Source organism: Nestor notabilis, unplaced genomic scaffold (genome assembly GCF_000696875.1).
Source record: "Nestor notabilis isolate BGI_N333 unplaced genomic scaffold, ASM69687v1 scaffold10426, whole genome shotgun sequence".
Taxonomy (NCBI): domain Eukaryota; kingdom Metazoa; phylum Chordata; class Aves; order Psittaciformes; family Psittacidae; genus Nestor; species Nestor notabilis.
The window spans coordinates 32,389-54,572 of record NW_009932377.1 but is presented as its reverse complement, the minus strand read 5'-3'; the positions used below and the strand labels follow the sequence as shown (position 1 = coordinate 54,572).

At 36.4% G+C, this 22,184-nt stretch overlaps 1 protein-coding gene across 1 annotated transcript in view; it reads right to left on the bottom strand.

Moving 5' to 3' along the window:
• R3HDM1 (R3H domain containing 1) overlaps positions 1-21,825 on the bottom strand; it is a 51,916-nt gene extending 30,091 nt beyond the window's left edge. The window contains 10 exon segments of the mRNA XM_010016356.1: positions 709-804; positions 900-1,008; positions 3,545-3,685; positions 3,767-3,826; positions 5,228-5,306; positions 7,686-7,800; positions 13,073-13,162; positions 13,609-13,650; positions 20,583-20,793; positions 21,639-21,825. Of these exon segments, the coding sequence (XP_010014658.1) occupies positions 709-804; positions 900-1,008; positions 3,545-3,685; positions 3,767-3,826; positions 5,228-5,306; positions 7,686-7,800; positions 13,073-13,162; positions 13,609-13,650; positions 20,583-20,753 (903 nt within the window). The 5' untranslated portion in view covers positions 20,754-20,793; positions 21,639-21,825.
• Between the last annotated feature and the right edge of the window lie 359 nt (positions 21,826-22,184).

Sequence of the window (22,184 nt, the reverse complement as noted above, 5' to 3'; positions counted from 1 at the left end):
CATATGCTAAAAAGCAGACAGAATATACCATCAAAAAGGCTATTACTGAATTTAATTAAGTTGTCCTTGACTGTGACTTCTAGCATTGGGTACAAAGCTTCTAAGGGTACAATACCTGGTAAATGCGTATGCAAAAGGAAAAGGTAATTCTGTATCCCAAAGTCCATTCTTTTTGTTCGTAACTACAGTGAACACAAAAAGGCTTTTAGAAAGTAACTGCATACGGCAAACTAGCCTCTCTGAGCTTGTTACTCTTTCTTCAGAACAAGGATCTGGTTTTGGATGTGCAAGAGCTACAGATAAATGTCCAAAAAAGTGGATTCTTAGAAGTAACGCTTATTTTTGAAGACATATTTTTCTGTTTCACTCAATATGATTAAAAATAATCACTACATGTGATCGAATTATAGTTTACAATGTTGTCCTGCTCGTTAACTCCAGTCAAGAGAGACAAGGGTTCCAGAATCCTGACTGAAATTTCACGTAAGGGAACTCAAATAATTTTCCTGTGACCAGTCATAAGATGTGTTTGATAAAGACACAAGTGAGAAAAAACAGCGGTATTTTGGAGTTTGGGGTTTTTGTGTGTTGTGGTTTTTTTTGTTTGTTTGTTTCCTGGAAAGAAGTATTTTTTCACAAAAACCACATGTGCATGTGGGTGCGTGAAGTATTGATAAAAATCACTGGAAGATTTTCGTTGATACATACATCTTGTGCAAATATTCTTTCTCTAGCCCTCTGATATTCTTCTTCACGTTCTTCTATGGATTTACTTCTTCTGTCGTCTTTTAATCGTATTCTCATCTAAATTAAGTGATACAGTGTCAACTTCTACAGGAAAATAGTATAAACACAGTCAAATCCAGCAAGTGGAAAGGAATAATCCATATGTATTTTACCTGGTTGTCATCTTTGTCTAAACTAGAGTTATCCCTTTTAAGGATGTACCGCTTCTGGAAATCATCGCTCTTCTCATCTTTTATATGCTCACAAAACTTTTGGTCAGGTCTGTGAAAAGCGGTTAGAAAGAAAAGATTTATCGTTTTCTAAATATACTAATCACAGTGGAACAAACTGAAATATACCCAAGAATAACATTAACTATACTTAATATTCTAAGTGAAGTGATAGATTTGGTTGTCCAGCCAATGGGAACAGTACCAAAACCATAAGAAGATATGTACCCCTGACAAGTCCTGTTCCTGAGGGGTAACAAACCTGCTTTTAAAAATCTCTTCCTCCTTCAAAGCTTTTGCTTCAATTTCCAATTAAGGTGGCAAGCAAACCACATGCCCTTGGGGAACCAGAAGTGCTCTCGAATCCAGACTGGTGCCATGCAATGGATATTGAGCATGCATGGAAGTGAAGATAGGTGCTTTCTGCTACAGCTGTAATACCTCAAAATTCATTTCAAGGGAAAGCAGAAGATAGAGGAGAAAGCATTGAAACTTGCAAACTTATATAACAGAATTAAGTAGAAATAAGCAAGAGAAGAACAACAGTATAATGTAGGCAAGCAAGAGCTTCACAAGATCACAGTGAGAGGATGAAGCAACAGATTATATATATTTGATATTTTATCTACTCTGTGAAAGAAAATAAGCTATTTTGCAAACTCTCATTATTAAAAATAGATACCAAGTACCTTAAACAATAAGACTACTACTATTGTAAGAGAAGCTCTCAGACAAGCAGGAAATATTTCTCTAATAGAAAACTAACTATACATATATTCTGTTTCTTTATTCATTACCCAGGACATCTGTATAGACTCAGGAGATCCTTTTCTATACAACAGCCAACCCTAACTATTAGTTACTGGATGCCCAAACATAATTAGCAGGCATTTCAGAGAACCTTTAGACTGTCTTACCTCTTTCTTTTAAAGGTCCCTGAATTTACTGCCCTGCAATCACCAACTTCCCACTCCACTGAGACGTCCCAGTATGCACTGGGTTGTTGATGTCAGTAACATCACTGATCGGTGATGGAGCCGGGAATCTGCCTATGAGGAAAAGGTAAGTTTGGTTTTATTCAACATGGAGCAGATCTCCAAGGTTTTCTTTCCAAATTCTTATTTTATATCCAAAGCGATTTAAAATAAGAATACTGAAAACATTAAGATTCTTAATGTCTGCAGGTTCGATGAAATGCCTGCTAATTAGTTACTACACCTAGAGGGGGCTTCCAGAGGCCACAAGCTATTTAAATACAGTCTAGCAAAAATAAAAAATAAAATAAAAAAATAAAAAAAAGAGGATGTAAAAATTAAGAAATCATCTTTTAATAGTTCTTAAAGCACTTCCACACTTGAAGTGCTAGACTGAAGCTTCAGTCTAGATATGCTGGTAGAGGCAAAGGCAACAGATTTGAAATGCATGGCTTTATAAGTCAGTTTAGACAGAGAATGTATAGCCAAAGCAAAAATACATACACAAATACATAAGTTATTTAACATATATTTAGACTATATATTTTTCTGGAAACTTCTGAGGAGAAAACTGTTCATTTAACTAAGATTTCAGTGTGGCATATTATTTCAGTCCTACTGATTCTAAAATTACGGTGGGTAATACGATTTTTTTTCTCCCAAAGCTATGGAGAATGTACATCGGGACTGGGATAAGGATGCAGGCACTGTAAGCTCTTGTTGTCAGGAGTTCAGATCATAGAATACTTAAAAAACCTAAACATCCCACAACAAAAATGGTGTCAGACAAATGTTTTAAGTTAAAATTAGAAACTAGCTGGCATAAACATACCAACACATTCATCCTTTGTTTTTCTGAGAAAGAAGGAGGAGATAGAGCAAGTGCAGAGGACGGAGAGAACAGCCAGGTCCTTTGAATGAAAAGGTCAACTACACATGGCTTTTGGACTTGTTGTGACCTCAATGACATTTTTTGTGTAATGTGGATTTGCCTAGTGGTTTCTCCAAGAATTCTCCAGCCCTCCATGCCATGACTTGTTATCATGGCTGACACTTCAAGTGACGAGATGTCCGTCTTCCCTGCTATCTTAATTTGTTAGGCCACGTGAGATCTCTAAGCAACCTTATTCCAACAGAAGACTTCAATGCCTGAATTTTCCAAGTGATTTTTACAGTACAGAGGTTGAAGTCGTGCAAGTCTTGTCCCTTCCTTTCATCAGATCAGTTCCAAGTTAAGGGTTGATTCTGCTTTCCATAAGAAAGAATGTACTTTGTAAGCTTAACTGGTATAAATCTTTAAACAACTAAATAGTTGATATAAATCTGTACTTCATGGAAACAAAACTAGCAATGCATCTCTAAGAAAAGCAACAAAAATTCGTAATTTACAGATAACATCCTTTCTTCCCCACCAAAAAAAGTTTAATCATGGAATAGATGTCATTACATAACACTGGAATATGAACAGTAAAGCTCCGTCAACTACCTTTCCCCGACACATGATTTTCAATGAATAGATAGACCCCTGCTGCTACAGATGCAGTATCATTCCGGAATATATCTCAGGTGTTAAATCTATGCATCAGAAAGTTTTTTCAAGACTTTTACACTTACATTCTTGTATTGCTAGTTTTATTTACTATGACTGACTTCCCACTCTGGTCCACGTTGTGCTCTAATCCAAAGTAAGCAGCTACCCTGTGCAACAGCATTCTATGGTAAGATGTCATTGGGGGAAACTTTTTTCTCGGAACTCTGGAAGAAAGGAATAGTAGCTTTATGAAATAAACAGGAACTCTCTTGAATTCTTTTTTCCTATAAGAATACAGTACTTACTCATTATTACCAATGAAATCTAAAATCTCCTGTTCTAATTTCAGCAGCATCATTCTGTCCCTGAAAATAAAAAACAGAGCAACTCACATGAGACACTCCAATAACCACAGTTGTATTCATCTTAAGAATACACAGATAAGATCTACAATCAAGAGATGATGGCAGGACCATTGAATGCCATATTTTTAGGAGAGAATATTCATTTTTCACTATGCTATACTGTACTGAACCTGCTGTTCTCAGAATACAAAGATCCTCCAAGGGAATCTCTGCCCAGTGAGCTCAAAAGAACATTCAGAAAAAAAGACTCAAAAAGAGGAAAAAGCAGTGACCAGGTTGGTTCTTGTTGGTTTTCATGGGCAAGAGCACTAAACCAGCCCTTGGGATTACGAAGCACATAGTGGGATGACTGAGACAGAGTGAGAGAATACTGATACAGGAGGCACTACTACAACATTTACTACAACATACCAACAATCAAGTGCTTAAAAGCTGGCACACGCTGCAATGTGATGAGGTGATAGAAATGAACACGAGTCTTAGAAATGCTTATGCTGGTTCCAACAAGTCATTAACACGCAATGAAATTAACTGTTGCACAGTTCACAAGCTTCCCAATTAGTGTGCTTGTAAACCCACTGCAGCCCTTCACCTACAATTCCTTATTTCCTTAGGGATGCTTTATGACTTCAAACAAGAACATAAGAGCCTAGCAGAGATCAGTGCTTTCAACTTTTACTCTATAGGACAAAATGTTGGTCCCTTATTATAGCTCATTTTACATTTTTTTGCCAATAAAAATAGAATCACAATCACATTGTAAATAATAACTATAACATTAATGAATAACAAATAGCAGTGGAATAGCTTTTGTGGCAGCAGCACAATTCCACTGAGTTAATTTCTTGTCTTGTATATAATAGTCATGGACCTAGTAGGAAATCCCACTGAATAAAAAACCAAACAAGTTAGCCAGCAACATCAACACAACAGAACCATGTCAACTCTGTTGCTAACAAATGATGGCCTTGAATTAGGTCAAATTTGATTTCTGATGTGAAGATGTGTATCTTTAGCTGTAGTTATATGGTACAGCTTAAAAAGAAAAAACCCCTTGTCTATAAATTCAGTGCAAGGCAGATTAAAATAAGACAAGGCAGTTTGGCCTCTAACCGGACGCTATGAGAGAGTATAAGTTTTAGAGACACAGTATTACAGCCCCTTCAGAATTTATTATTCGCCTATTAACCATTAAAAGCACTTAAACCATTTCAGTGTCCTGAACCTCTGTTCAGGTAAACCACAGATTACAGTGGATTGGTGTTTCAGATTGCCCAAAATCTCATTCTAAACAACTGATATGCAGTGTTAAACATTTTGGGGGGTGGGGAGGGAACAAGACAAAACTCCTCAGGCAACAACAAGAAAAAAAACCAGAAAGTTGACATAATGAATGCTTACCTGGGATTGTTTTTTAATGTATTTACTAAAAATTCATGAAGATCTATACCAGTGGAATCTGTATACTCTTGGCTGGAATCTAAGGGTGAGGAGGAAGAGAGCAAAATTACACTTTGAGAAAACACTTTTCCAATTATTTCTGAACATACTATTTATGGATCAACACTATATAACCATTAGGCAAACTATTCCCAAAATTAAACAATTACAGTTTCCAAGGATAAGGCAAAAAAAGAAAAAACAAAACAGAAAATCCAACATCAACCCCTCAATCCCCTAATTCAAGTGTAATACAGAAGCAAAAGCTTCAGTAACACTGCCAATCTACTAACAAATTGCTACATTTTGAAGCAGTATATCACCTCAAGTCACCCGAGGTCCATCAACCTTCCAAGTTTTCTCAGTATCCCACATTGCATAGTTGTATACACTTCTGCAGACCAGCAACTCATCTATATGACTGCTGGATGTTGCCCAAAGAAATACTGTAATTCAGAATGTAACAATTTAACTTTTACAAATGTTATTTTGTATTACTAAAAATCCTTTTCTGTTGGGCATTGTTTTCACAACATAATATGTAGAAGTTTCCTGAAAGAAGTCTCACAACCTTCTGCTTCCTTTCTGGCTTCAGTAAAACATAGTATTCAAAGTTACATTGTGTTCTTTGAAATCCACCACTGAAAGAAATGATCTAACACCAAATCCTTCCTTACATGAGCACCTTTCAGAATTCCAGGTCTTAGAATTCTAAGCTACAGACGTTTTAACAGTATTCTTTGAACTAAATTTCTTCCAAGAATTACTTATGTGTTAACCTAGCCTCAGGTTAGGCACAGCTTAAACTTATGCCTAGCTCCTAGCAGTTCCAGGTCTTTTTGTGGTCAGTAGAGAGAGCAGTCACTGCAAATTAGCTTCTCTTAGCAATGAGGGGACTGCTTCACAAATTAAAGTAAGATTCAGTGGAGACAGAATCTATGCAGGCTTTTTTATGAGAAGCAATAGTACTGGCAGAGCAGCCTCTTGACATAGCAGGAAACTGGGTGACCGAAGTGTGCAGTCTTCAAAAGGGAGACCTGACTTCTTTCCTAGAGAAAATCCAAGTTCACCTGAGGACAGGGAATCTCTAGTTCCCTAAAGAAGAATGATAGTGACTTCCTTTATCTGCAAAGCTTCTTAGGCTATCAATTCTGCCCATGCTTTATCCCAAGAGTATAAATGAAACCAACCAAGTTTGAGAGCATTCACGGTTTGGGACTACTTTCAATTCTGAGGAGGGGAAGAGGAGTGGCGTGGTGGAAAGGGTATGTCTGGTAAAACATCTTTAAGACTACATAATTATTTTCTTAACTTGCAAGTCAGCAATAATTCAGTTATAATTTCTCGAAGACTGATGCTTAAATTCCATCATTTGCTATTTTGGCACATCCAGCATTGGAAAGTAATTAACCTCCAGAGGAGATACTGGGTGAAACAGTTACCTCTACCTTAGGCATTTTATGACTTTGCTCTCAACTCCTCATCATTACCTAACACATTGGGTGTTTTTGTTAGGGGGCTGGGGTGGAGGTAGTGGGGTTTTTTTTCCTCTTCATTTTAGAAGGCAGGCATGTACTATAAAGGTTGAGCAAGTTAGCTCTGAAAGAACACCCTATTTCTTTAAGGCATCATTTCAAAGACTGAGAGTTATAAATGCACTTAAGTTCTCAGTCCCAGTGCTTTTTATTCCACAGATACCTGGCTGCCAGCTGGGACAAGATGCACAAGTGCTACCTATCTCAAAAAGAATTCCACCTTTAAAGTTGTTTCCTACACACGGTTGATCTAATATGTTTACCTAAACATACTGGAACCTTTATTTAAAGCAACAGCTGTGCAATGATTTGCCAACTTAAACCATAAAGTCTTCAAGTTAAAAAAAGAATCAGCGTAGAATAGATCTTCAATCCAGAATGCAGGAATATTAGGGTGAAAACATAACACTTGTCATTTTTACTTATTTAGTTCCACCAGTGACCCAAAATTTTATATTAAAAAAAAAAAAATACTATCAGAAGAAAAAACAAAAAGTACAAAGGCAGTTGCCATTCTCAAGTCTCAAATCTTGTAACAAAGTCTAGGAATAAGATCTTAACTTCTACTGACTAGTAAAGTCAGTTTTCCAAAGAACACTTGGACACAACTGAGGCAACACAATAGTTTTTATGCTGCTCTGCATAGCTACGCAGGTGAGAAAGCAAAAGCATTTGCTGCAGTATATATGTTTGATGAAGCCCTGAAAACACCGTATCCTCTGGGACCAGTTCCTTCTCCAGCTCAAAATTGTCTGATCTATTTGCTTCATTTGCTAAATGAAAAAGCAGTGTTTATGCAATGATGACCTGGAAGCAAATTGTATTTTCTTTAAATATTCTTTATCTACATGGTACATGTAAAAGCACAATGACAGATAGCAAACCTCTTGATAACATTTTTCTGGACAGTTTATCACTGGATTTTTCCTTTTCTGTTTCATCTTTTGCAGGTTTTTCTTCTTTTTCAAAAGACTGTGACAACTGGATCTGAATTTTCTCCTGTCAAAAGTAAAAATCAGTCATCACGGGAATTATTTCAAGGAATACCTGCAGGGGAACTGTTCTGTACTTTATTACCTGAAAATAAATTAATAAGGAAAATAATTGCCTTCATATTCTTTCTCATCCCACATGTACTTTATGTGACCACAAAATTAAATTAATCAGTAAATCAAAAACTATAGAGAAGGCATAGAAAGTACAATACACATTTGACAGTTTACACACATTTCTAGGCCCTGAATGCTAGTTGAAAATTAATCCAAAGTATCTTATTTGACACGTATGAAAATATTCCAGGTCTTCAGATGTATAAATTTTATGCAGCTTCTAAATTTTTAAGTATTTCATCATCCATGATGCTTTTTCCCCCGTTCTTCATAGTTCTTGACTATAAAAGTATTATTCAATTTGGTTTATTCCAAGGAAAAAAAAAGTTTCAATCTAAGACAGACCAGCATTCCCAGATCCACAAAATAGGGAAATATTTACAGTTCAATATATCAAGGCAGAATTTGCAAACCTTACTGCCATCAAGGCTTAGATTCCTAACTTCCTGTGTATTTTGATAGAATAGCTTTATGTATAATCATCTCAAAATCTCTGTTTTCATACAAGTAAGTAAACAATGCTAAAACCTCTTTCCCAAACAAAGAAAAAAGAGCTTCCCTTTGAAATTATAGCAATGTAATAGTCCCTTAAAGAATGGAAGACTCTCATTTGTTTTTCATGCCTCTAACAAAACTGTCAGTGAAGATCTAATATATTTCCAACAGCAAAACCAGAGAAGGATAGGGGGAAATGGAGACACCATGTGTCTGAAGGACTCCAAGAGGAGTGGCAAAGTCCTGAAAGAGTGAGACTTCCCCATTACTTTTATCTTTAATTCCCTCAAATATCAGCTTTGCTCCCCCAGGTACCAACTGAGTTGATGCTGTAACCCTCCTGTCTCTAAACATCTGATCCTTCCCAACCCCAAAAACCTGCTCCTCATCCATTCCTGCCTATAACTTTTCTGTCCTGCAGCTAACCCTTTCCCATGCAAGTACCTGCTCTTTGTTCAAACCTATTCTTACCCACACCCAGGCACCCACTCTAAGCTTCTCCTCATGTGTCATTCCACAGACTTGATCTCACTTGTGTAAGCTGGCCAGAGTTAAATATAGCCAGGATTCACCAAGGCTAAAGACAGTTTCACATGCAAACACATCCTTGCACAACCTGCAGTAATTCTCCTCCCTGCTCTAGCACACCAAACTGCTCTATCTTGGTCCTTTCAGAGCTGGACAATGGCAACCCTATACAAGTGAAGCTGTTGTTAAAAACTACTTTTAATATGCGATTTTTGAATAATAACTTTTTCAAAGGGGGGGGGGAGTTATATTAGCTCTCACTGTCATTATGATTTTTCCCCTACATTAGATGTTCTAATTAAACTTATGAATTCATGAACACACTCCAAAACATCTCAAGTGTGAAGGCTTCTCAGCTTTTATGAGATTATCTATAACCAAGTCTGATAAAAAACATTACCTATCACTAATAAGGAACTCTACTGTGTAATTCTTTCCTAGTATTAAGAATTCTCTTGGCTACAAACCTTCGAGTCCAAACCAAATCTTAACATCCCTCAAGTCATGAACCTGAATATAAATCAAATGTGCAATTTACTTGTCACTGCAAACTGCATTGTACCTACTGTTCACCCAGTAGGTGCATAAGTTATCTGAAAAAGAAATATATGTCTTAAGAATTTTTTTCTGACTTGAATCCACCAATGCGTTATTTTCCATTTTACAATACTCAACAAAACTATCTGTAAGTTTAGGAAATTTTTATAGTCCAATTTTACTTCACTAGAAAATTGCTTGACTACATATTCTAAACTCATCTGAGGTAAAAGCATACAGCGATAGTTTCGTCAAAGAATTTCAGCAAGTAATCATTTTCCTACTTCTTTTCTCAACAAGAGCTAAAAAAGGAATAGCCATCTGAACAGCCAGTTCTTCTACTACCACCAATTCTGCTTCAAAGTGTGATACAACAGAACTGTGTACCAAAGGGCACTTTCTTGTGATTTCATGCTATAAAAATTGTAGAATCTAATTAAATATGACCTACTTGACTGGAAAGCTGCTGAAAAATCCTTTAACTTTATTCCCCTAAAATTCTTTTAATACCACTCTGTTTGTTGTGGGTCTCTGCTGACATACTGATTTAATCACCTATCTGAATCCCCCATTGTAGCCAAAGAAATTGTCACCAAATCGTGATTAAACAAGAAAAAGCCAAACAAAAAGCAAAACCACCCCCAAACCACCAAAACCCAATATATTCCTCCAGCTTAAAACACTTGAGAAAAAGGTAAGAGTCAGGAAACATTAAAGAGTATTACTCAAAGGTCCTATGTCCTGGGGTCTTGGCTTTTTACCAGCAATCTCTAAAATCAACAACTTGAATTTACACAAGTCAGTATAATCTAAACCCTGGTCTTCTCCCCCTACTCCCCCTCCTTTGGCTTTTTTATTTTGCTAAAGAAGTAGTTGTTAAATGTTTTGAAAGTTTATTTACTTGTTACCCGTAATAAAAACTGTCATTCATATGATGACAGCCGTGCCTTAAAAAGAGCTGAAATGGACCATCCTTTGTTAGTGCTCGTACTTCATATTAGAGTATGTGGAATCAGAACAACCCCAGCAGCTAATATTTAGACAAAAGACAGCAAAAGCATAAAAAGTTAGTGTATTTACAGAGATCAAGTAAATCAGGTAGTTCTCCCTCCTGCAATAAACCAACTAGCTTGTAACTTTCATAGCATCTTTCAGAAAAGGGCTGCCAGTGCTTTTTAACAATTACAGCTGAAAAATTTGTGAGCTCTTACCTAGGTTTCTCAGTAAGAAACCATCTTTCTTCATATTGCAATTGCTCAAGAAAATATAAACAAGTATATTGGAAAATAAATTATTCTGCTTGAGACAGTATCTCTGGTCTGTCAACCGCTTTCATTATAGCCTAATCACTGAAAATTGGGATTCTTCAAGTATTATCATCAGCCATTACCCTGAACTTAATTTTTTTTCTACCTCTTAAAATCCACTTTAAATATTAACACAAAACTGGGAGCTATTTTTCACTTGCAATCACTGATACAACAGAGCAGTGACTTTTCCAGCAAGGGGAAGCAATCACAGAGGTTACTTTCATGCTGCCAGTGAGGGCTGTGCAAGACAGTCTCTCACTTCACCTACCTACTGGACTGCCCACATGTCCCAACCACAATTAATGCGCACACTTTGCACTTCTAAGTGTGGGGCTCAAAGCAGCCAGCAGTCGATGCATGCTTACAGAAGAAATCTTCCATACCATTCCAACAGATTTGCTGGGACAGAAAGCAAAACAGGTGAAGAAATTGCCTGTAGAAGTCGTTACAGAGGGTCATGGAAGACCTGTGTCCCATAGGATGCACATTACAGCATCGGGACTTGTAACAAATTCCAACTTCTAACTCTCCTCTTCAACATGCATTTCTCCACTCTACAGGGAAGAATTAAACTTGTTCTCTCAAACATTCGCACAGCTATTGGGATTCCTAAGCCATTTTTTTCTAGATTAGTGTTTCTGAAGGAAAAAAAAACTATTAAAAAAAAAAAAAAAAACCACAAAACCACGCACCTAGATCTAATTTTGGTTTTTAATATACAGTCTGGTTTATGGTATTTCTTTTGTTCAAACTGAGATTATCATATAATTCATTTCGTTCTGTAGAACTGGCCATTCTATCTCTTTTACCACTGCAATAATTCCTTCCAAGAGGAACCTTGCAGTACACAGTTAAGGATAGATTCCCAGAGGACATGGTAACAAATGCCATCTGCAGAGAATGCTTATTATAAATGTCTGATTTTAAACCATTAAATACATGGTGTTGTACAGTACTGGAGGCTTTTAAAAATGTTTGAAATACACTGCAGATGAACTGCCTGAACAAAACAGGATTCTCTTCCTGCAGTTAGATACAGCGTCTGAAAACGTTAAACCTACTGCTTCAGACTAAACAACTATGCCTGAACTAGATCTCTCAGTCAGTTTTGTTAATCTAACGCAAAGCATTACAACGGGGTTGAAATAATTTTAAATAGCATCAGCTTTTCTGTTGTCTTTTAACCTGTTACTCTGTAGTCTACACCAACATAAGACTTAAAATTTTCAGCAAATTAGCAGGCCCCATTTCAGAATTTTTCTAGTCAACTCTTCAAATACTGGTATATTAGTAAGAAATTACAAAAAATACTGTTTTCTCAGTTTTCCCCAAATAAAATGTTGTTTTGTTTTTTTGGGGTTTTTTTGTGGTTTCTGTTTTGTTAGCGTTTTTTGTTAAACAAGATTTTAATTAGCTTGACCAAAACCTACATGTGTTCTCATCCTCCCTCCCTCCTCAACACTGAACTACCAGTCCCCCAGCAAAACCCCCTCACACCCTACTATTCTACTGGTTCCTTCTGCTTGTTAAGCATAGTGAGACTTTGCATAAAAAGACATTTTAGATGCTCTTCAGATATTAGCAAAATAAGTCAACGTCATTTATGAGTAAACCACTGAGAACCATTTCACTTATGTTAGGAGTGAAAAAATGAAAAGCATTTTGATGTCCTCATTCATACATAGAACTAAACACAGTAACAGTATTTTGCTATAAAATGCAGACTGGTAATGAAGGTCAGGTCAGGAAAGCCAGATTTTGCTATAAATTCTCCAAAATATTTTTACATACTTTGTCCAGCATTTAGGAGCTTCTTTAAGTGCATTCTATCATCTTAACTGATTAGTCTTCAGACATACTTCAGGCATGTGTTAATAGAACTACCAGCAAGTATGGTTAATATGCAGGAATTCAGTTAAAACACCAGAACTTACAACTGTTTACATTTTCTAAATACAAAAAGCTGATAAATTATGCTGAATATTAATCATTTTTTTTGTCTGATGACAGACTGCAGTTTAAGACTGCTTCAAGTGCGCTGTAACACTAGAAAGTTAAAACGACAAAACCCCTCTTCCTGTTCCCCAGATATTAACCATTATAGCTCAGAAAAACAAAGCAGCAAATTCTTCATCTGACATTATCATCTCTATTAAAGCTGTATTTAAAAAAAAAAAAAAAAAAAAGTTAAACTCATATGGTGTCTCAATATTTAAAGAGTACCCAGAAGATCTTCTTTCGAACAATGCTACTTCAAAATTGTTTCAGATACTTCAGTAACATGATTTTTACCTGGAGGTCCTGTGATATTTCAGCTGTAGGAGGTGGTGGATATTCTTCACATACAGCAAGGCTCCGAACTAACTTTAACTTTGTGTTTGACTGAAGAAAAGTATGTAAAATTAAAACCTATGGCTTATAAAAAATTATATAAATATACCATAAGCCATTATTTTTCCATTCATCTTATGTAAAACAAAATGGCTGAAAACAGCATTTTTAATATTTTCAAAAGAATAAGTAATTTCCTCTAGGACAAAACTACCCAAGCAATTGCAGCTTTTGACAGCACTGTCAGCACAATAGAGCACATCTAATGAAAAGTAAATAAAATCTTTGGGAAAGTGTTTCTCTCCATAACAATAAAAAGCCACCAAAAATATAAAGGCAAACCACAAAAGCAGACAACTAGGCAAGACAAAAATCCAACAGAATAAAACAAAGCTTTGATGCCAAAAAATAAAACTAAAGGCACTTTTCACAAAGTAACAAAGCTCCATCAAGCATGAAGGGCTTCCTCAGCATGCCAGCACACAAGTCTACCATACCTTCGACCTTTTTGCTGTCTGTCCAAAAGACTGCACTGGCCGCTGAATGATAGGCACAACAGAAAAGGTTTATATTAAACTTAATAGTACAGTTTTATTAATGCAAAAGTTTGTATAAGAGAAAACTTTAACAGTTACTACTAACATGATGGTCAAATCTGTGGAAGGAACAGCAGGTGCTTTTGGCTGACGGATTATACTGTCTTCCAATTTCATCGTGCTCGTCCTCAATTTCTCTTCTTCATTTATCAACAATAAATATTACAGGAATTTAACAAGAAACAAGCATTATTCTTGTTCAGTAAGACCCAAGCAGTTTATTCTCTCTGCCAGCTCCTACATTTTCAATTCTCGTGTCCTAATTTCCTAATGACATGACTTTTTTCTTCCTATCCCTGAAACCTATCTCAAAAAATAAAAGGGGGTGAGGTGAGGGAAGGAAAAAAAAGAAAAGGGCATTGCCTTTACCAGGGAGCAGATGACCTATCTTAAGAATGTTAAAACATACAGATGAAATTAACTAAATGCTTTGTGACAGTTACACAGGAGCAGAAACACTTACAGTGGCATAACACAGTTTAAGTATTGGTTTCACTGTGGAACTGGCGGATAGAAAAGCCTTTAACAGAGCTGGTTTTACTGAGCACAGGCCTAATGTTTCTAAAGAAAAAGTAACATTGGTAATACACTTTCAAATCTCATTTAATGGACAATATTTCCTCCTTTCTGAAAGGGGTGTCCTTTCAGAAGGAAACTAAACAAAAACTCCATTTGAAAACTCCATGAAGAGCCCTCATTGCCCTAGGCTCAGGGAAGCAGATGTCTGTCTAGTACCTGAATTTCTTACCAGGACATACATATTGCTGAAAAGAACATCTAACCTATACCAAAGGGTTCTACCATGTAAAGGCAGAAGAAGTGCTATTTCTCTGATTTTCCTCAAGTGCCAAAAGTCTTTTTTGGGATGTTGCATCAGCTTAGCTGAAGAGCGGCAGAAGGGAAGCTCATTTAAGCTCATTTCACTACGTAACAGGATTTTAAATAGCAATACTAAAAAGTAACTGAACTCATCATTAGTTTTCTTAAAGGAAGCTTGCTGAGATTTTGAGCAGCAAAGACAGTTCAAATGTTTTCACACCTGGAACTTTGAGACTTTGAGTTTTGCTGTTAACCTGCAAAATACTACTTCTTTTTCTATCAGCTATACCGAAAGCATACATTGCATATTGAAAGCTGGCATTCTGCATATCTCTGGTAATGTTTCTGCTATACTAAGCTACTAAATTTTCAAGAACTGGATGATTTCCCAGCCCTGTATCAATTACTCCAGCATCAATTATCTTAGGTGGGTTCAAATCAAGTAGTGTAAACATAAAATCAAATCAGCACTGCCAATGGAGTCCTCAGTTCACCGTGAGAACAACATGCAAAAGAATGTACATTTGGCAAAAAACTTGCCAAACAGAATTTCTAATACATTAACCAAAGCTTTACACATACGTTACAGCTAACTAATTAGGTAAGACATATATTTAAAATTTTCAAGAGTGATTAAAAGAAAACAACACCCACAGTAGAGAAGAGATTGTTGCTGGGAAGAGGAACCATGTCATAACTAAATTTAATTAAGATCTGTACGAAACCTGTACCTCCTCCTCAGCTTACTAAAGTCTCAAGAATCCATTGCAGCCAAAACCTAAGTATGCTTGTTCATGCCAGCTAAAATGAAGTAAATGCCTCAAAATTTGAGCTATTGAACCTGAAATGATCTAATATTAAACCTGAATTCTTTATAAGAAGGTTTAAAAGTAATGTGGTTTTTAGATTTCAATCACGATAGGACAAGTTTGGTGGTACGTTCCTTTAAGTGTTTTGTATCTCATCTTCCACTTTGCTTGCAGAATTACAGTTCTGTTTCCAGGTTAGAAAGCTAACCCAACACAAGTATCATCCCACCCATCATATTAAGACTTGTTATCTAGAAACAACTGCCTTGTAAAGCAATCCTTTGATAGATGTGGATTCCTTGCTTTCCTGTAGGACTTTAAGGATGTTAAAACCTGAAACACAAGCCCCCACACATCCAGGTGAGGAATAAGCACCACACACGTGACAGGTAAGCAGCACTGGAATAAATCTAGTGTGGCTGGCCTGGAGGGACAGCTAATGTAAGCAAAGGCATGTGATTTAAGGCCTGTGCCAGGACATACAAAACCTGAAGACCTGTACTATTAACAGTAAGTGCACTCAAAAACTCAGGAAGCTTGAAGATGAGTGGGCACAGTTCCTTTCTCAGGCAAAACCATGCTGACTGAAGATAACTACATTTCTACTGGAATTCCAGGACAATAGGTAGTCAACCTATGTTGTAGCTGTTAATGCACATTTTTCTTTCTTTTCAGGTCCGTGAATTTTAGTTCTGTCCTAATTTCTCTGTACTTAATATGTTTTGCTCCTACAGAATTTATATCCCCCATTTGTGAAAAAGAACTTATAACAACTTTTGAATATGTAATCCTTTGTAAAGGCAAATTAACCAATTTATTCATACTTGCAGCTCTTGGACTTCTACTGACTTGAGAATACACTGTATTAATGAAAGCAAGATTAAAAATAAATTTATGCCCCATTTAAAGTCATTATGGGCATGATTTCAAGACAGTGTTTAAAAGCAACAATTGTGTGATGCAAATTATCAGGATTTAAAAAGAAAAAACCAACAAAAAAACCCAACAAACAAAAAACCCCACAAAACCCCAAAACCAAGCCCACAACAAAACACACCCTCTCCCCCCCCCAAAACCACAACCCCAAAACCACACCACAACTTTTAAGACCACCAAGTATGCTTCACCTCTACTTAGAAAAAAAAGGGAATTAAGATAAGAGTTTACCAAATACATATAATCATATATATCAGGCTTACAGTAGGGATATCAGCCTATTTTTTCCCAATTACCTCCACAGATCACAAATTAAATACAAAGTGTCTGGTGCTGTTACATGCCTTCCTCTATCATCACTAGGCTGTCTAAACAATTTGGATAAAAACAGGTCGGGCACAAGATGGCAGACTTAGAAGTGTGAAAGGTTTTGTGAGAAGGTACTATATCAATTTCCAAAGTACTGTTTGGACATTTCAGAGGACAGGCAAGACATAACAGTCACATATTTTTGAGACAAAGACAAGGAAATCCTGACAAGACCAAAACAGCTGGGGATAGGCTTCAGAGAACTCAAGCTGTGGAAGACAGAGAGAAAACAAAAGTTTGTGCTAGTATGGTGGGAAGAAACTTGTAGAAAGAGAAATGTCTAGCTGCCAAGGAAAAAAAAAAATAATCTAATTCACCCAAAGGACAGGGATATCTGATTGAGTAGCATAAACCCACAACAGAATTATACTCACTTTATACAACATTTACCTTACCCTTATCATACAGTGGATGCATACAACTCTTGCATTCATGCACCTGCCTCCATCCTTCTATGAAGATTTTTTTGTTGGTGGTATTTTGTTTTAGTCTCCACAGCTTGCAAGCTCTTTTCCTGATATGCAGTAATACACAGCTTGCTTTCTCTCAGTTTTTTACTGCCTTGGCAATCATCATCCCATCAAAGACCTTGTATCTACTTACTAACAGTTATTTTCAGTGCAGAGATGACAGTATTTAAAACTAAAATTTTTTCCCTCAACCCCATACATGAACTGTAGAATAAGAACAAACCTCCTTTGTTGGATTACACATAAGCCAACATGCATTGTCATGGAGATTTTAAATATTTTTTGGTTAAAAGCAAGCAAAAAAAAAAAAAAACCACCCCAAAACCAAACAAAAAACTTCCATAATAATGAGTAAAAGGCACTATCCTGTAAGATAAATTTAGGCTTTGTTTTGGTTTTTTTTCCCCCACCCCAATATTTCCTGACACATTAACTTTGTTACAGCAGTTCTTATAGTGGATGAAGTATTATCACTGCCTAAAAAAATTGGGAGTGCTAGCCATATACTCTAAGAAGGTATTTTTTTCTCATTTACATTGTACCTCCAACAGTGTATGCAATAGCAAATATGTTACTAATGCACATCATTTCAAAATAATCTGGAATTTAGGGCCACAGTTACATTTCAAAATATAATCACCAGTTTCTGGAACTGTGAAGATCCAGGAATGCACCCAAATTCAAACCATGACAGGTTTAGAAAGAGAAAATATCGAAGTCTGTTTCTTACTGGCTGTTAAGAAGTTAGAAATCAAGTGATAACTGTACTCTGAAATATTACTGTAGTTTGCCAATAGGTATGAAACTTAAGTAATTAGCTACAAGTTAGGAAAGCCAAAATCAAATCCCCCAACCTACCCTCTGATATACTCAATTAGTAAAGAAAAGAACAACACTCCAATAAGCTTCTTATAATCTTCTCTAACATTTCTCAGCAAATTCTTTGCTCTTTTTCCTCACCTCTACAGTAACACTTAACCTGCACTTAATGAATAGTATTACACTCAGTGAAACTTCACTAGCCAAACTATGTAATCGTCCATTAGTTAAAAAACTTGCTGACTACTCCGTTCTCAGACATTTTGTTTACTATCGACAGGCCAAAATTTGTTTCATATTTTAGCATAAAACATGCTTTTCAATGAAAAAGCCTTGAATATGACATACTTATTTGCACTAGCGGCTACCACAGTACAAGTGACATTAACTGACTTCAACTGTTGCAGAGGGCGTAGCAAGGTTCCACTTTGTAACTGTCATCCTAGCACTCTGGAAATCAGCATCCACAACCTACAAACTTGGGTTTTAATTACACTACTTGTGTAAAAGCAGCATCCCAATTCTGATGGAGACTCCTGGACACTACACTCATACAAACACTAAACAAAGACAGTAAAGCTGTCTCCATCAAACAGCTTTCATTACACAGTTGTTCATCTTGCATATGATAGGTAGTTATTCCAGCCACCAGCTGTTACTCCTGTCCAAGAAAAAACCAAGCAACCGACCCCCTTGCCAAACCCCACAGCCAGTGACAGCACCAACAGATTCATTTCTCTACACTAGGCCTAACTATACAGCAACATTTGTTTGCAGGAAGGCAGATTTGTCACTTGAGTCTCATAGAAGTTTCAGCACTAAAATCCACTGAATGAGATTTCTTGAATGAGAAAGTGTGAATGAGATATTCCCAGTTACTAAACTATATGAAAATAAATAAACCTTAAATTAATTTTTAAGGCTCACTACTAGAATATTTCATTGATTAAAGAAAATACCATATAACATCTACCAGTGTTTCAGTAGCAGTTATTTCTCATAAGTTACAGGAGAATTATTTCATTTTAAGGATTTATTTTTTCCATAAAATTATCTTTTTACACAGATGCCAGCCTTAATAAAGCCAGCAGACATTAAAGTGTAAAACTCTATTGTTATTACAGTGGTCTACAAGATTTATTTGGAAGCAATTTAACATAGCACATACGGCTTACTTCACTCAATGGAATACCGAATTGTTAGTCTCGAATAAAACTACTCCCAGAAGAACCTTTTACTCAGTTCTTAATAACACGGATCTAATAAAGTACTGTCCTGTTTTTGTAACCCAGAAGAGAATACTGCCATACCCTATATCCCAACTGGGATTTTTATCATAAAATTGTTTATTGCTAACTCTTAGACGCAAAATTCCTATAGAAAACTACTTTTTGTCAAACACAAGCTTCTGTTTTCTATTAGAAATTTGACCCATTTTTTCAGTTGTGCCAGAAAGTTTCAGTTGTTTTCCTTAACTCCTCATCTAAGACACTTGCAGTCTTCAATGACCAAGCAGGCAGCCTCTGACAAGGAGTTAGCTAGTTTGCACTATGTGAATGAGATCTGCCCTTCAGGACTCTTGAGCATATATGCTAAATGTGCAACCAAATCTCAGGGATATCAAATCCACTGCCATAAATTCTTAACCCACCCTTATTGGTGTGTTCTCCTTTAACACAAGATATTTCCATACTATTCACCCTGGCTCCTTCTCACTTGAAATTCCCATGCCACAGTTTTTTTATAGGTCCATCTCCCACCTCACAAACGGCACTCATTTATATGCATGAGCTCTTCAGTGTATGCATAAAGACTGCCTAAACTTTCCTACCTAATAAATGATGTACCAAAATTGTCAAGCAGTGAAGAATGGAGGAAAACAGAAGGTACAGGGAGTACAAGGCAGTAGCCAAGATGAGATGATAGCTCACCAGCTCACTCTGCCATTAATGTAAGCAGAATGAGGGTCAACCCCCTGCTGGTGGCCAGGGCAGGACCCAAACCTACTGGCTCAGGAACTCTACTGACTTGATTCCTCTGACACCTGGGGATTTAGATTACACACATCTGATTACTTTAACCTCATGCTGCACAGCTTTGCTGTAAAAGTTACACCTAAGCCACCTGTAAGCTGCACATGGCTCAAGAGGCCTAGACTGATCACCCCTACTCAGGGCAGCATGCTGAGCTGTGCTGTAGTGCTTTGTTCATACAAGCAGCACTCAACATTTCAGCATTTTGATCAAATCACACTAGTACTATATAGAGTATCACGAACATGTCCAGCCTCTTAAACTCAGTCAAGACACAGCAACAGCAAAAGGAACATGAACACCAAGTTTTCCCCTTGTTCTGCTGCAAAGACTCAACTTCACGTGTGCACTTAGGAAAACACCAATATGGACAAATTATCTGCTTCACATGAAAACCACCCATCTACTTCAAACAATTAAAAATTCCCAACTCTCGTATTTACAGAGAAATGAGGCAAAGGAGAGGAAACAATAATCATACAACTTGTTTCCCAAAAATAGGTCAAGTTTTCCTGACCTGTACCAAAGAAATACATAAGAAGAATCATGAAAAGGGAGAACAAGACACAGACTCATTTAACATGATATACTAGTTGAAAATAAAGTGAAAAGCTTCTTACCGGCATACTGTTTTTGCTATCAGGACAATTTTCATCCTTTTCTGCTTGAATCTGCTCCTGACTTCCTGATTTTATAAGGTTTTCAATTGGGTCTGTATCTTTAAATTCAGCTTCTGAACCCTTCATTGCATCAGTTTCATCTTTTACAGTAAGAATATCAGACATCCTCATTAGAAAAGGTTATTTTAAAATTCTACAAGAAACACGGAACCTTTAGGACAAAGAAAAAAAAGGAATTAATTAAAACAAAGCATACCTAAACAGTACCCAGAAAAAACATGATTTTGCTGCAAACAGGATTCCCCTTTCTGTTACGATGTATTTTTCTGCCTTGTATCAGAAGGAGCAAGTGATCATTTTCTTTTTAACCACTTTTATCAAGAGGCTTGTAACAACAGACATCTATACAAAAGAGAACTAAGAGCTACACTACAGGATAACACAGATTTTCCCTTCCATGTTTTAAAATAAACACCTAAACATTCAGATACTCTAAATCAAACTAGGTTCCAAGAGAAACAAGAGAAGCTTTTCTCATTTGAAAGATAATTACATACAGATTTTAAAAGTAAACATATGAATCATAATGCACCAAGTGTACAAATATTCATAAATTTCATCAAAACTTTTAAGTTTCATAGTTGCCAGGTAACCACAGCACAAGTTCTGAATGCAGGAACTATCCTACCTGTTACATGCAGAACTAGTCATAATGAAATTAAGCACTCTCCCAAAAGCAACAAAGATGAAAGAAAAAGACAGCTTTGGTAATTAGGATAATAACAACCATCATCAGTAATTATAATTCAAAATATTAATTTTAAATGCTATATAAAGATAACTAATGATTAAAGCTATAATAGAACCACCCCAAATTTTCCCTAAAAAAATGTAACTTTTCATGATTATTCACCTACAGTGCAAGATCTAAACCCAAGAATTTTCCATTTCTTAAAATAAAAATAGTAAGATCTGAATGCTTAAGGTCCTTCATAGAAAACAAATAACAACCAAATAACATCACGGAGAAGTCTAAGTAAGTATCTGATTTAGTACCTGATATGTCCTACAGTTTGGAGATTGTGGTCTCCCACAAAAATAAAATAAAATAATCCAAAGTTCCTTTTCACAGTTGTCAACCAAGATGTCAGTTGTAATGAACCATCTGGAATCTGGCAGGAGGAGTCCCATGTCCTTATCCCCAGTGTAGAGCCCTGGACAGAACTGTGTTGCCTTGAATCAGCAAGAGCATCCCTTTCGAATGCCTAAAAGTCAAAGGAAAAATACATGATACTTTTATTTGGGGTGGGATGGGAGACAGAACATGATGATACCTAAAAACTTAAAATGACCATTTCAAGAAAACAAAAGCATGAAAAAAATCAGCATTTTTCATATTTATTCAATCTACTTGCTTTCTCTAGCAGCAGTATTTTTCATTAGACTTACAAGATATTTTTGTACTACAGAGTTAACAAGTAGTCAAAATAACCATTTTGTTGGCATTCCTAGTGAAACTGTTTCTATAAACAAGCAGGTATCTTCCAGCAGAGTTTGAAAAGACAGTTTGAAATACGCAGCCCAGCAGGTGTGGAGGAATAA